This window comes from Lampetra planeri, chromosome 20, assembly GCF_965212315.1.
Source record: "Lampetra planeri chromosome 20, kcLamPlan1.2.h2, whole genome shotgun sequence".
Taxonomy (NCBI): domain Eukaryota; kingdom Metazoa; phylum Chordata; class Hyperoartia; order Petromyzontiformes; family Petromyzontidae; genus Lampetra; species Lampetra planeri.
The window spans coordinates 8,899,388-8,913,655 of record NC_136126.1 but is presented as its reverse complement, the minus strand read 5'-3'; the positions used below and the strand labels follow the sequence as shown (position 1 = coordinate 8,913,655).

The following is a 14,268-nucleotide window of genomic DNA, read 5'->3' as shown; positions in this document are numbered from 1 at the left end:
TTCCAGGTAAGGCTCACTGAGCTATGTAGTTCTTTTACTGGTAGGAACCTCCTGGTTACACCAGCCCACAGGGGATTATTGTGTCCGTCCGTCTGTCGTGCATCCAAAAATGGGAGGGGTCGGGAGGGGCTGGGTGGGGAGGGGCTGGGTGGGGAGGGTGGTGGGGGGCTGGGTGGGGAGGGGCTGGTCACCCCGTGGTGCCCTTCAACGTTTAACCTACTCACGCCGGCTTGTGCCCGCCCTCACTGTCGGGCATATTTGCGGAATACACCACGCCGCCATTGACCCTGGCCATTGACCAAGCAACCCAACGTTCCTACCAGCTCCATCCGCAGGAATGTGTTTCAGAAGCCAGCTGGCCACATGATAGCTTCATGGAGTGGCTTATCATGTGAAAATGTATAGCAGCCAAATACTGTAAACAGTGAAACGATCACTCTGGAAGAGTGACGTGATTAGTGCTGGTACACGGTGCAGAAACGCTGACACAAAGAATGAAGTAAGGAAGGAGGAGAAAGAGATTGCTTGCCAGGACAGAGATGAGAATGTGAGAAGAATGTTTGGGAATATCTTAAAGGGAAAAGAGGGATGATGCAGAATTTGGAGCCTTAGCAAGGGGTTTTTGCTAATCTTCTTGAGAAGGTGACAGAGGTGAGATGGTTTGGGCACCTGTTGAGAAGGGACAAAAAAATATGCAACTATAAGGGCTGTGGACATTAGAGACCCACAGACTCACACAGAGACCCATAGTCTAGAAGGGGTGTGTAGATTAGAGACCCGCAGACTCACACAGAGACCCATCGTCTAAAAGGGCTGTGGAGATTAGAGAGCCACAGACTCACACAGAGACCCATCGTCTAAAAGGGCTGTGGAGTTGTCATCGGTGCAGCGCAGAACGGGGAGAGGGAGACCGAGGGTGGGATGGGAGGCTACGGTGGAACAAGATACGAGGACAGTGGCTGGGAATAGAGAAGAGGTGCAGAATTTAAGCTCATGGAGAAAGAAAATCTGAGCAGCCAATCCCATCCGGGAATGGGGACTTTGAATGACAAGAACATCACAATCGGGGTGTGGTTCTCTCACACCCTGCTGCTCACAGATATGTTTATTGCTTGACAGTAAACCTGGCGTTTGTAATTTTGAGAGTTTGAACGTGGCGGCTTGAAGTAAAAAACCAAATCACATGCGATGGATTTTATTTATCCGAGCATTTGTGACCGGGCCGAGACCCATCAACTCATTACCGCTGAGCACCCGGCTTAATAGTGGGCTTCCAAAAAACCCAGATTCTAACGCAGAAACTCAGCGGTTCCAACCATGGTCCCAGTGACCCCTCAGGCCACCAAGCCACACCTCTCCTCGCACAGTGTGTTTTCTTTTTTGCGAACGACACACTCACACACGCCTGGCAACAGTGGTAGCAGTGAATCGTGGCCCGCGTATGACATTGGCGATTTTTTCGGTCGAGTTCGTTTGTGAACTCCCACACAAATCCTCAGTGGGCAGTTATGTCAGACCCCTTAAATGAAAATTTCCCTGAAAAGACACTGATTTAAATAGGAGCTAAGGGGGGCATTTTGTACTTCAGTTGTTTTATGAAGCTGACCCCAGCAGTCTACTTGCTGACAGGCTTCTACTTTTCGACAAAATATATAATCAGACAATATGTCTTCCTCATGTATCTATCTCTCCATATGAAAAAAAAAATGTATTTCTTACACAACCCATCAGCTGCATGGCCTTCTGGGAGTATTTCATTTCAGTTAACCCGAACTCTGGGCCGGTTTTGACATGCAGTTTCTTATCGGCAGAGTCAGGCTTGCTTGATGATACACTACGTCAAAACCGGTACAGAGGGTGCTTGTCTGGAAATAATTCTGCCGAAATTATGGACTCCCGGAAGGCTGTGACGGCTGATGAGTTGTGCAAGAAATCAGTTTTGTTTCTTTTAACGCGCAGAGACGGATTTATAAAAGAGACAAAATGGTATGCTTATTTAGATTTTTGTATCCTCTGCGGTGACGCCCGCGTGATTATTTTGAGCCCCTCGACAAGGTCACGCGCTCTGCACGCGACGGCGCGGCCCACGCACCGCCACCTGTGCTGTTGACGCGACGGCCCCACGTGCGCTCGCGTCGCTGTGCCCTTGACTATATCGCGGACCCTAACTGTGGAAAGATGAATGTGTTTACTCTCACCCGTCGCAAACGTCGGCTCACGTCCGGTACTTAGACGGTGTGTACTCTAGCCGATGGCCTCGGTGGGCCGCTACCGTAGGCTTGTTTGTGATGGTTTTTTCTTCCACCTTTGCGTGCGTCACACCAGCTTACGGGAAATATTCAAACGGACGTCAGCGTTTCATCGTTGTTGGTAAATGGCTGTCGTGAAATGCACATCGCCCAGCTTATATGTCACCGGGTGTTTTTTTTTTCTCAAGGTGTCTTTTTTATTCTTCCAACTTTGGCGGTCGGCGCATTTCCACGTGCACGTCATCTGCCAGCGGCGCTTAGTTTAAGCGGGTGGTGACGTGGAATGGAAAAACGAGCCACCGGTTGAAATTCCACGTTCCTACAGTCATCCCATAGGACAACCGTTGTTGACAGTGTTAATAATTTAATCGGCTCCAAGGAAATGATGGGCTTATTTGATCCAGAACCGGGAGTTGAACTTGTCAGAGTGTGTCTGCTTGAATTAACATTGGGGCGTGCACTCATTTATCCTGGCAGTTGCTAAGGCAGCGGAGTAAGCTTCAAATTCCCATAGTGGAGGCCACTTTACTCAAGGCAACAGATATGTAAACAAAATAAATGCGAGATATATTTGGCTTGGTAAGTTGCAACGTCAAGTACTGTTAGAGAGCACTTGCTAAGGCCGGCGTGGACAATAGGTGGTGCTGGGGACAGCACCGTGCCTGGCCACGTTGGTCTTTCTATTCCTAGATGTTCATATACCACACCGGCTACTCATTTACGGCTGAGTTTAACTAGGGGTGAACCAGGACAGACATTGATGCCATCTGTCATTGATGTTATTTACGACCAGCAATCAAACTCAGCTGACTCACTTCCTGCTCAAACGAGCATTGAGGCAATGTTCATCTCCTGTTCCCGGCCAAGCACCAGTGGTGAAAACTCCACGTTCCTATGGCGGGAGAGAGTCTCTCCTTAGGGCAACCATTGTTGATTTACGTTTTAAAATGGTACTTATTTTCTCGACCTCAGAGGGATGATGGGCCGGCCGAGTCGACACCCAACCAAGATTTTAACTCGTAACCTTCCGATTGTGAGGGGTGCACACACTTACTCATCACTGCGTTTGCATTGTAGTCATTATATAATTTATCTCGGAACACCGCACAGAGTAAGAAAACTATTTTGTGAAGTGGTCCTCCTGCATTGAATGGGATGTTTGATCAGATCGATTTTAAAGAGTTTTGTTGGGTATGGGATGGAATGAGTATTCAAGTGGAATGCTTGACCTTTCCATGATTAGGTCGGAAAACACATTCCTGCGGAGGGAGCTGGTAGGAACGTTGGGTTGCACGGTCAGTGGCCAGGGTCAACGGCGGCGTGGTGTGTTCCGCAAATATGCCCGACTGTGAGGGCGGGCATAAGCCGGCGTGAGTAGGTTAAACGTTGAGTTTTATAAGGGCACCACGGGGTGACCAGCCCCACCCCTCCCCAGCCCCACCCAGCCCCTCCCCACCCAGCCCCTCCCCACCCAGCCCCTCCCCACCCAGCCCCTCCCCACCCAGCCCCTCCCCGCCCTCCCCACCCAGCCCCACCCCACCCTCCCCACCCAGCCCCTCCCCCACCCTCCCCTCCCCACCCAGCCCCTCTCTCCCCACCCAGCCCCTCCCTGCACGACGGACACAATAATCCCCTGTGGGCTGGTGTAACCAGGAGGTTCCTACCAGTATAACCTACATCCTGCAGGTACCTTGCTTGCCTGGGTGGTAGTGGGGTGTCACATTCGTATAAAGGTTGAATCCCCACCGATGCTCACCTTTCGTACATTCGCATTGCAGTTCCCTTTTCGACGAAACATTGTTTTGGAAAATTGATGGGACAGATAAATAATGTGTACGTCCTTCCACAAAACACATTCCAATGCACGGACAGGATAAAGATGAATACTTCGTTTCTAGGGAGTCAAACGAATGTATTAAGGATGTTGAGAATAGGTTTTAAATTCCAACCAATTGTAGACTGCTGTGGTAAGGACACTAATGCAACAACAACCCATAAATCACAGTACACAACACCAGAAGAATCTGCTAAACAGAAACAACACTGTTTTGGAACACGCGATGGTGGCTCACTATATACGAATTCGCCGAGTTGTTTCTCCTACTTATAACCAGAAACCCAACGAATAATGCCAACAGTGGTGGAGGTAGCGCGTGATTGGATCGCGGTAGTGCCGTGGTTAGCGCACTACTGCGCTGCCAACCCAGCGTTGCCTGTGTTCTATTCCTGGCCACAATCAACATTGGTTACGAACGATATCTGAACTGATTTTGGACCTCCTCTAGGTCAACTCGGCCTGAAACGAGTGCCTGGTGCAGTGTGTCGACACGAACGCGGGAGAGACTAAGGCGGCTGTACTCGGTCACTACCCCCCCCCCCCCCTGCCGAGCGCGAGAGGCGCTTGCTCGCAGCGCTCGCCCCAACTGTGTGTGTGTTAGAGACTACACGGAGGACCTTTGTCTTAGTGCATCTCTGTATCTGTGCGTGTGGCACCGCGCAGAGGAGCCTGCGCTGCAGAAGAAGCGCCTGTGCGTGAAGCTGATCCCGCGCGACTCCACGGAGGTCGCCGTCTGCGACGTCAAGGTCAACGGGCGGGCGCGCCAGCCCCCGCCGCACTACACATTCATCGGGTACGGGGGGCACGGGGCACGGGGTGCCGGCTGGGCACACTCGCGCTATCCGCTGCTCCGTACGCGAGTTGGCTGGCTGTACAGAGTGGGTTCGTCGGGGTTGCACCGACTGCTTTGAGATTTATTATATCGTTTGCGAACATTAAAGAAACCCAACTTGTTTTCCAATGACACTGTGTACAATCGGCGGCGTTTCGAGCAATGGCCCTTGTTTGGAACAGGAGTAACCTACATATGCCAATACAAAATAATGGTTCACCAGAATATATTGTTGTAATTTAATGCGTATCGGGCCTCATGTTGCCGTCACCAACTGTTAGCCACGCACTCTTAGGCCTTTCTCTGTTTGTGATATGAGATGGGGCCATTGCCGTGAAACATCGCCTATTCTATTCTTTTCGTTTTAAGGCCCCGCAGTGTTATTGACGAACGTGTTGAGGTTTTTTGTTATTTGTGCTTTTGCATCATTGCCAACGCAGCATCACCAAGTCATGTGCATTTGGAAATGTTAAGTACGACAGAGCTGTGGGCGAGAAAATAGCCTGCTGAACCAGATTTCACAGAACTACTTCCAATGTCCCATCAAGTGACGTTTATTATCCACATACTAAGGGACGCACTTTCAAACCCTGCTATGGAGAGAAATTATTACCTTATCGCATTGATATTTTAGTTGGAAATTAGCCTAATTATAACTCGATGGTTTTTTGTGCTCTCATTCGGTACGTATACTTAGAACTAAATGTGGTTGGGTACGTGTCAGTGTGATGAGTACCTTGTGCGGTGTGTAAACAGCACCACTGGGGAGACAAATGCAGTCGGGTGTGGTGCTGGCCACCCACCCCCTCGCGTACCGTGCCAGCCTTCGTGAGCAGCACCTACCCCGAAAGTATGTTAAGGCTATACGGGGGATCTTTGTCTTTGATACCTTTTTTTGCAGGGAGCTGAACAGCATGGGGCTGTGGTTCAAGCTAGGCAGGGTTCCCAAGTCTCCCTTCCGCATGGTCAGGGGGCCCAGCGCCCCCCAGCTGCCAACCCCAACGCCCTCCCCCAGACCCAAGATGCCCCCAAGGTACGTGACTCTCAACTGCCCCCTCATTCACTTGCCACCTCTGTCGGGATGGAGGGCCTCAAATTCAGTGCTTTGGGGAGTTGTGCTTGGTGGATCGTATAGGCACCGGGCCAGCAGAGCTGTGACGACGGTGGTCGGTGAATCTGTGCGGTAGTGCGGTTGTTTACGATCTGCTGTCCGCGGGCCTCTTGGTGCTCCTCCGCAAGGCCGCACGCGGGAAGTGGTCCGCGGAACTGTTGCAGATGGTTTTAAGTTTTGTTGCACAAAAAACACCATCTGACCTTTTTGACTTGCACGGCGGTCTGCAGATATTTGTTGAGGATGGGCAGTGGCTCTGTGGGTGCATAGAGTTTGGAGAATCTCTGCCGATGCCTTTTGAATGGGTTTACAGTGACTTCCAGTTCCGCAAGTGGGGTTGGGGGGTTGGGGGGGTGTAGAGGGTAAGGGGTGGGGGGTTTCTGGCCACTCCACGTTCCCTTCCACAGAAATAAATAAACTAGGTGAGAAATTGACTCGTCTCAAGCAACTTGGCTCCCAGCTTGTTTGTCAATCCGCTTCTGGACGAAGGCCTCCCCAAGCCGCCGCCATCTCTCTTATGATTTTGCGTGTAACAATCCACCCCGCACTTGCACACAAACTAATTTCGTCGCTCCATCTCTCCAGTGGACTTCATCTCGGACGTGTTCGATTTTGTGGCTGTCACTCTGTTATTGTTCTTGACCCTTCAGCCATCAACCCTTTTGGTGACATATCCTGCCCCCAAGGGCACTTAACTTTTCTAAATAGTTTCAATGAATCAGAATATGTATTTATACTGGAGGAATCCGATGAGCTATAAAGCTCTTTATCACAGGTGCCCAGTAGGGGCAGGTAAGAACGTTACAACAACAAACAATACAATTGTAGTGCAAAGTACAAGAAAGATAAACAAATCACCCAAATACATACACAGTGCATCGTGCCTGTGGTGTTTTGATATTTGCTAATTGTTGCATCAAAGCACGTCTATGCTATTCGTTCGTTTGTGAGAAGCTTCTACGGCCGTACGGATAATTAGACCTGACCCCAAAAGCTGCCCCCCCCCTCCCCGTTCCAAATATTTATTCTAATAAACGACTTGGGTTCGTTAAATAAATAACCCGGCGCCCACGTCTACTTATACGGCGGCGAGCAGCTGGCTGTGACGAACGCGGATTCCCGGGGCAGATCGCAGCGTCTCCTCCGCCTAATTTAAACTAGCCCTGTGTGCAGCCGCCATCTGGCAGCAAAGACCACTTAATGCCTGCACCTTTGGTACTCGCGGCGCGCGCAGGCGCGGCTCTGTTTGGGCGCACGACTGCGGCGCGGCGCAATTAGCGCGCGATCCAAAAACATGCAGGGGCCTTGGTGGAACGCGCGCGGCAGGCAAAGGGGAACTTTTAGATCTTTAGTGGCGGGTCTCGCGCGCGAGCGCTCGGAAATTACGCTTCTCCTCGGAGTTCTTTGCTCAGCTCCGCCGCTTTTACGGAGCGGCGGAAAGAGGCGATGGGGGGTGGGTGGTGCGTTTGCGGGCGACACCGTTAAACGTCACTGTGGGCAAACCTGGGAACCATCGTGGGATTGAACTACACTTGCCAAATATAATAGCGTCTGTCGTGTTTGTACGGGTGGGAGCGCTAGACGCAGCGGTTAGCGCGCACTGCGTTGCGTACGCGGTGACGCGAGTTCGATTCTCGGTCACGGATTCTGTCAGTGGCAGTGATATTTGAACCTCTCTTGCCCCCCCACCCCCCCCATCATTCCATGCGAAGCAACATTGTCCTTCCCCCGCACCTCCGATTAGCATGGTTGTTTTTGTATGGTGCGAAAGAAGTGCTACATACATAGATACAACGTGTTGGAGTCTGATCAAACACAACCCCCCCGTGACTGATGTGGCTCGGGGGGGGCTTTTATCAGCAGTGGATTGACAAAGGGTTGTACACCCACACACGTGCACAGTATTTGTGTACTCTATTACTGTATAATTTGCACATCCCCAATGAAATCAGCAACAGCAGCAGGAGATGTCGGGAAGACAGGGGTTACAGATCTGTAAATGATAATTACTATAACACAGCGGATTTCAGACTTCTTCACAATTTTACCCACTTTAGTGTGATTTCACTGCCCCGTTTGACCAACTCCATGCAGCTGGTGAAAATCCCATCGCTGGGTCATCATCTTAACCTTGAAATTCAACAAACCAGCCTGGTCTCCACGCATAGTGGGCGATCTCACCACACAAACATTATTATATGGCTAGAACATACTAAATGTGTTGCCACATGGGCAACCCAAAACTCAAAGTTATTTTCACACCTTGTAAGTTAGCTAATGCTCTTCTACGTCAACACACTGTTAGAGAGGCGTAGCTTTGCCCGACAGACTCTTGCGGGTAGGATTGGCGGAGATGGTGGTGGGGGGGCGTGGTTGATTGGGCATGGTGGGCGTACGGGGAGGTGAAGCGACGATGCAAAGTGGGGGGCATGCGCACGCACGGTTTGAAAATTGCTTTGCAGTGAAAGCAGTTTATAAATAACCGCTGTATGTGCGAGAAGCAATTAGGGTAATTGCGGCGTGCTGGGACGGTGCGGTGGCAGCCGTCGTATGTTTGCGCGCGTGGCTTCGTGGTCACGCGAGGGAAGGGCTCTGAGATTTCCAGGGAGAGAAGACGCCTCGCTCCGAAACTCGGGAAGCGTGTGCTGGTTGCCAGATTAAAAGGCTGTGCGGGAAAAAAAATGATTGCGCGATGGCCCAATCCAGCGCCTCTTGCGTCTTCGTTATATCCACACCACCACGCATCCTGGTCACGGGAGATGGGCATCATCATGGCCAGCCATGATCAGTCCACTGCTGGCTGAAGGCCTCTTCCCCAAGCCATCACCATCTCTTGTGGTCCCCGAGTTAGAGACATCTCATTGACTGTTAACAAAAAGTAAGTTTGCATGGGCAGCAGGTGTCACTAGAAGGGTGATTAACGCCTTAAGCAGAAACGGGAGGATTTCTCCGCAAATCTGGTTGTCGCCTGGTGAAGCTAGTTGTAACTACTGGCGAAACACCGTACTCAGATTGTAAATGTTGTGGGTTTACACTCCTCCAACACAACACACCGGTGTGCTGTACTAGTAACGAATTGGCATGCTTGATTTAGTAACAATACTTTCTAATTGGCTGTGTCGGGTGGTGGCCGGTTTAACGACACATTTATATTTACGCGATGTAACCCACAAAAAAAACCGATATTATGGTCTTAAGCAGTAATTGGCAAGAGCGGGGTCTGATGGCTGGGAAATGGCATAGGTGGCAAGCTTTGGTGGATCACAGGTTTAGGCTGCGAGGTGGCCAGGAGGTGTCAGTACACAGCAGATTGATTCTTGAAGCTATCTGTGTGAAGATTTGAGTGAATATCTCCTCGTATGTGTGGATTCTCTGCAGGGACTTCCTCCCGCATGCAGAGCCCTCATTATTGGAATTGGCCGAACATCCCAGTGCAGAAACCTCCTGAAAAAAACGTATCTTGAGGCTCAGGCTTGCCCCCGGGTAAAAAAAGGACACTTATTATTATTACTACAAATGTAACCCTGCTTCTGTTCACCCGTTAATATTGATTCTTAAGCTTATTATGCACGCATTGAAATGGCGTATTGAAGATTGAGTGTTTTTCAGTTTGTTTCCATTGCATGTAATGACTTCACCTGATCTCTCCAGCCACTAGCGGCAGCTGCATTCGCCACGATGTAAATGAAATGGCAACAATTCTTTGGACGGAATTGCGGCGATGAATCGAGAAGGGGAGGGAAGATCGTTACACCCAGAGCTCTTGTGAGGTCACCGAGACAGGGAATTGGAGTGGCACCCAGAGGTCGTGGCCGAGCACGGAAGCCAGACTCTGTGGTTGAACAGATTGTGAGGGACAGACCTTGGGGGTCAGACCTTGGGGGTCGGGTGTGAACTCCCCCACAACAGCTGTGAGATCTGGCAGAAGATAAGGGGGAAATGTGGCGAGGTGTGCAGTGGCACGAATGGCATTCAAGTTGATTTTGTTGAGCCAGGCGAGATCTCACGAGACCAGCAGGACTCTTCATTTGCAAGTGTGACCTGGGTCCTTTAAATTACAAAAGCATACCAAATATGGTCAAAAGTACACCAATGAAGCAAAGATGATCATGGTGAACTTCTCTTGAGTCCACACCTTGGCTTCCTCCTGCTCGAGTCTCAACCCGATCTCTTTATCAGCGAGTTTATTTTGCCGACTCGCTGTTACTCGTGAACAATTTCTGTGCAGAGTAATTCATTCTGCTTTGGAGGATTTTGGCGTTTGTTCTAATGAGGCTCTGTCAGTGACAAGATGGCTCGCTGGTGAAAGGTACTTCCAACTCGGAGCATGCAGGACATGACTTTAGAAAATTCGCCTTTTGTCTCGTGGCTCCACTAAGTGTCTCGATTTGGGGGCCGCATTTCGATTCGAGAATCGAACCTCTTTTTGCCATTGTAATGTATCGAAGCGCCTCTCTCTAGTGGCCGCAGGGTTGACATAAAATGATCGGGGAGCACGTGTGTGAATGGAGAGCAGTTGATCCGCTACATTCGCGATTCAATGCATTTATCGTGAGCGCAGGAATCCGTTTTTAAATGGGGGTATTTATGCACTTTTATAAGTAATCTCAAAATTTTAAAAAATACTCGATAAAAATTATTGCATGCTAGGAAGATGAGGGCCATTGCTTGAAACGTCGCCTGTTATATGTTTTCCTGTTTAGGCCACACACGCCGTGTTATTGATGAACGTGTTGAGTTCTTTCTGTTAATTGTGCACCACATGCCAATGTAGCAGCAGCAAGCAGGCAAGCAATCGTCAGATCATGTTGTCAGAATGAGCAGGGTCGCGCAGTTATGTTGATGTACATCGCGTAAGTGTAAAGCGCTCTGAAAATGAATAAAAAACAATGTTTGTAACAACCTGAGTTACATTGTTTTACTGTAGCATGCACTTCAAAGAGATTTATCATATTTTTTATGGGTTGACAGATTTATTTCCCCCGCCCCCTAGTGTCAAGTGAAGGTCGTGGCAGGACTTTACACCACTTTGGCTAATGAGACAGTGACCGCCGATGTGAACGCTCGCTCATTAAAATCAAGTGACGGCTTAGAAGTGGTGCGGCATGATCCGGCGAGAGATTAAAGCGCGAGTTCACAGACAAGTAAATCACAAATCAATGTTCACGTTAAATATCCGTTCACTCACTCACTCGCTCACACGAGCGTGCTTTGGCACTCGCAAAAAAGTTATTGTTGGTGAAATTTGATTAAGTGTTAATTTGTAGGCAGCAGAATGGCCTCTCTGATGCAACTCGATACAATCAAAACTGGCCCAGGGGTTATTTTTGTTTGAACAACATGAATTAAATGTGATTTCCTTTTCAGCGATGAAACGCAATCGTTCTACCTTTGTAGATATTAATTAAATAGCAAGAACATTCAACACATGGTGCCTTCTTCTTAGCACATCAAATGTTACGTGCTATGAAGAAGGACCTTTACCTGAAACGTCACACGTAGTGTTATTGACGAACGTGTTGAGGTTTTGTTATTATTTGTGCCCTGCTGCCTTGCTGCCTTTGTAGCAGCACCAAACAATTTAGGAAATAAAAAAAATATTTGTAATCCACTTTATGCTCGGGCAAAGCGTAATTATTCCTGCGTTCGGATACTGTACTGCAGTACAATTATTTTTCAAAAGGATATTTCAGAAGCGAAAGGTGTGCCTTGGGCAGGACACGTCTCCAGATTGGGGCGGTGGCCGGTGGTCAAGCCCAGCGTCGGGGTGACAGCCAAAGGAGGGAGGGAATGTTCACGAGAGGTCCCTCCGCCGTGGAGATCCACAGCCTGAGCACAAGAAAGCGGCGGCGACGGCTTTGGGGAGGGGGGGGGGGACTTAGACGTCGTCTCCATCCAGCAGTGGATAGATCGTGGCTGTACATTATTTTTAGGATAAATGCCCTCACCCCCCCCCTCGCCCCCACGGTCGGCGCCCGTCCCCGTCACACGGCCGGCCGTACCGCTGTGCCAGTTTTGGTGGAAGGTGTGGGGGGGCTGCCGATGTTGGTTAATGGCAGATTAATTACCCTAATAATGTCCCCTCGCCGGAGCCCGGGAGCCGTAGCTCGCTTGCCGGCCTGATGAGCGAGACAGGCCGACCACCCGCATACAGATTAGCTTCATCTAAAGGTTGCTCTGCGGGAAGTACCGTCAGGGACCCCAGCACACTCCCCCCTCTCCCCTCGCCATGTCTGTCCCCTTCCTGCCAATTAACTGTTTGTGTCATCGGTCGTTGTCGGTGGGTTTTGTGTTGCAGGATTTTAGTTGTAATGACAAAAAATTAAAATAATAATTCACTGCCTTTTGTCAAGCCGCTGAATGAAGCCCCCCCCCCACGCCTTGTCAGTCATGGAGATTGTTTGAGTGTCCTTCACCACGCCGGCAAGCGCGGCGTTGGTGAAGGAGGGAGGCAGCCCGGGCTGGTTCGGATTCATCACACACCAGTGATGTTAGCCGTGGTCAGGAGTCGAACTCGGCTCCCCTGGGTTCGTAGTGCATTGAGCTGCCCACTGTGCGCCGCTGCTTCACGTATAAATAATTAACTCCCCTCTCTTGTTGCATATAAAACGTTGCGATAAAGGGAGTTGGTAAAGCATGATATTCCAGCAAATGTTTTAGCTCGTGTGTCAGCCTGAATGTGTGTTTGTGTGTGCGTGCAAACACGCTTGTGTGTGTGTGTGCGTGCAAACACGCGTGTATTTGTGATGTCACGGCCGCGTGGTGGCAAGTGGCAGTGATGGCAGGTCATAAGATCACTGCAGCGCACACTACATCCTTAAGCACACAATGTTGGTCCAATTCGTGGCCGTCTGGCCGTGATGCACAGCGCCCGGTGCCCATGTGGCAATGCGAGATCTGTCCTGAGCCCCCGCTAACATGGCTAGTCGCCTGGTGGTAATTGGCGATTGCTTTCTGAATCTGGCTTGGGCTTCCCCTAGATTGACTTGGACTCGAACATTGGCACTTGTAAATCAACATTCGAGCAAAATAATGCTTGTTGCAGAATTTCCAATGCACTGACATTTAATATATCCATACCGTCGCCTGTTTCAATGTGTGCCTTAAATCGGATGGCGGTGGGTAACCCCCCCCCCCCCCCCCGTTGCTACTGTGACCTGCAGGGACTTGTGGGTATGTTCCATGATTTCACGCAACCTGACTAGAGTCCAACTTTTGCACCTGGGTGTACGTTTGGGCCTCCTGCACGGGGTTGTTGGTCGGAATTCAAAAGTGGCCGGGCGGTACTTGGGTACAAAATTTCCCCCGCACGCCAAAGGGGACCAACTTTCTTTGACGTTGCCTGCTGGTTGCTTCGACTTAAATCGGCAAGTCGAGAGGTTTGCCCGGGTGCTGTTAACTCGGCCGATCATTACCGTGGACAAACCTATTACACCACGGTTGCGAGATGTTATCTATCTCGCTTGGTATACAGGAGGAGGTCGTGTGCTTGATCCCGACCCTGTGACATCTGTTGTATATTTGGGGTTTGCATGTGTCTCTCCCCTTGGTCGCGTGGAATTTTCTATGGCTCCTTCGGGTTTTCCCTGCACATTTAGAAACACGTGTTTAGAGTATTTGGCTGCTGTAAATTCCCACGTGATAAGTCACTTCGTTGAGCTATCATTTGTGGCCAGGTCTCTTCTGAAAAATAAGCTAATAGTTCAGTGGGCCTTACCTGCTCAATATATAATAGTTTAGTTTAACTCTTTAGTTCTTTTGGTAAAGTCACATAGAAAGAAAAAGAAAAAAACTATTTAATAATAGAAAAATAAATTAAATAATATTAAATAGTGTTCTATTATATTCTTGGATCTTTTGGTAAAGTCACATAATAAAATTCTCACTGAGAATTTTATGATGTTATATTTTTATTATTTTATTATTTCCCTTCTACGTGACTTTACCGAAAGATCCAAGAATATGAATCCCTGCAGTCACGACAGCTTTAAATCGAAAAGTGTTCTATTATTTAATTACATTTTCTTTCTACGTGACTTTACCGAAAGAACCAAAGAGTAATTCCTGCAGTCACGAAAGTCTAGTTTTAAATAGTTTTCCCAGCCTAACACTCCCATATTTGTGTTCATGTTCTCCCGTGTTACCATCTTGTCAGCAACAGCGGTGACAGGGATGTGGCACGCACACGTCCGTTGGTGCCCCCCCTATTGCCGTACATTCTCACCTCCTAGCTCTCTCC

At 49.4% G+C, this 14,268-nt stretch overlaps 1 protein-coding gene across 6 annotated transcripts in view; it reads left to right on the top strand.

Moving 5' to 3' along the window:
• MVB12B (multivesicular body subunit 12B) overlaps positions 1-14,268 on the top strand; it is a 104,524-nt gene that overhangs the window by 27,434 nt on the left and 62,822 nt on the right. For all 6 annotated transcript variants that reach the window (XM_078603511.1, XM_078603512.1, XM_078603508.1 and 3 more), the window contains 2 exons: positions 4,750-4,879; positions 5,820-5,951. In XM_078603511.1, the coding sequence (XP_078459637.1) occupies positions 4,750-4,879; positions 5,820-5,951 (262 nt within the window). The remainder of the gene's footprint in view (positions 1-4,749; positions 4,880-5,819; positions 5,952-14,268) is intronic.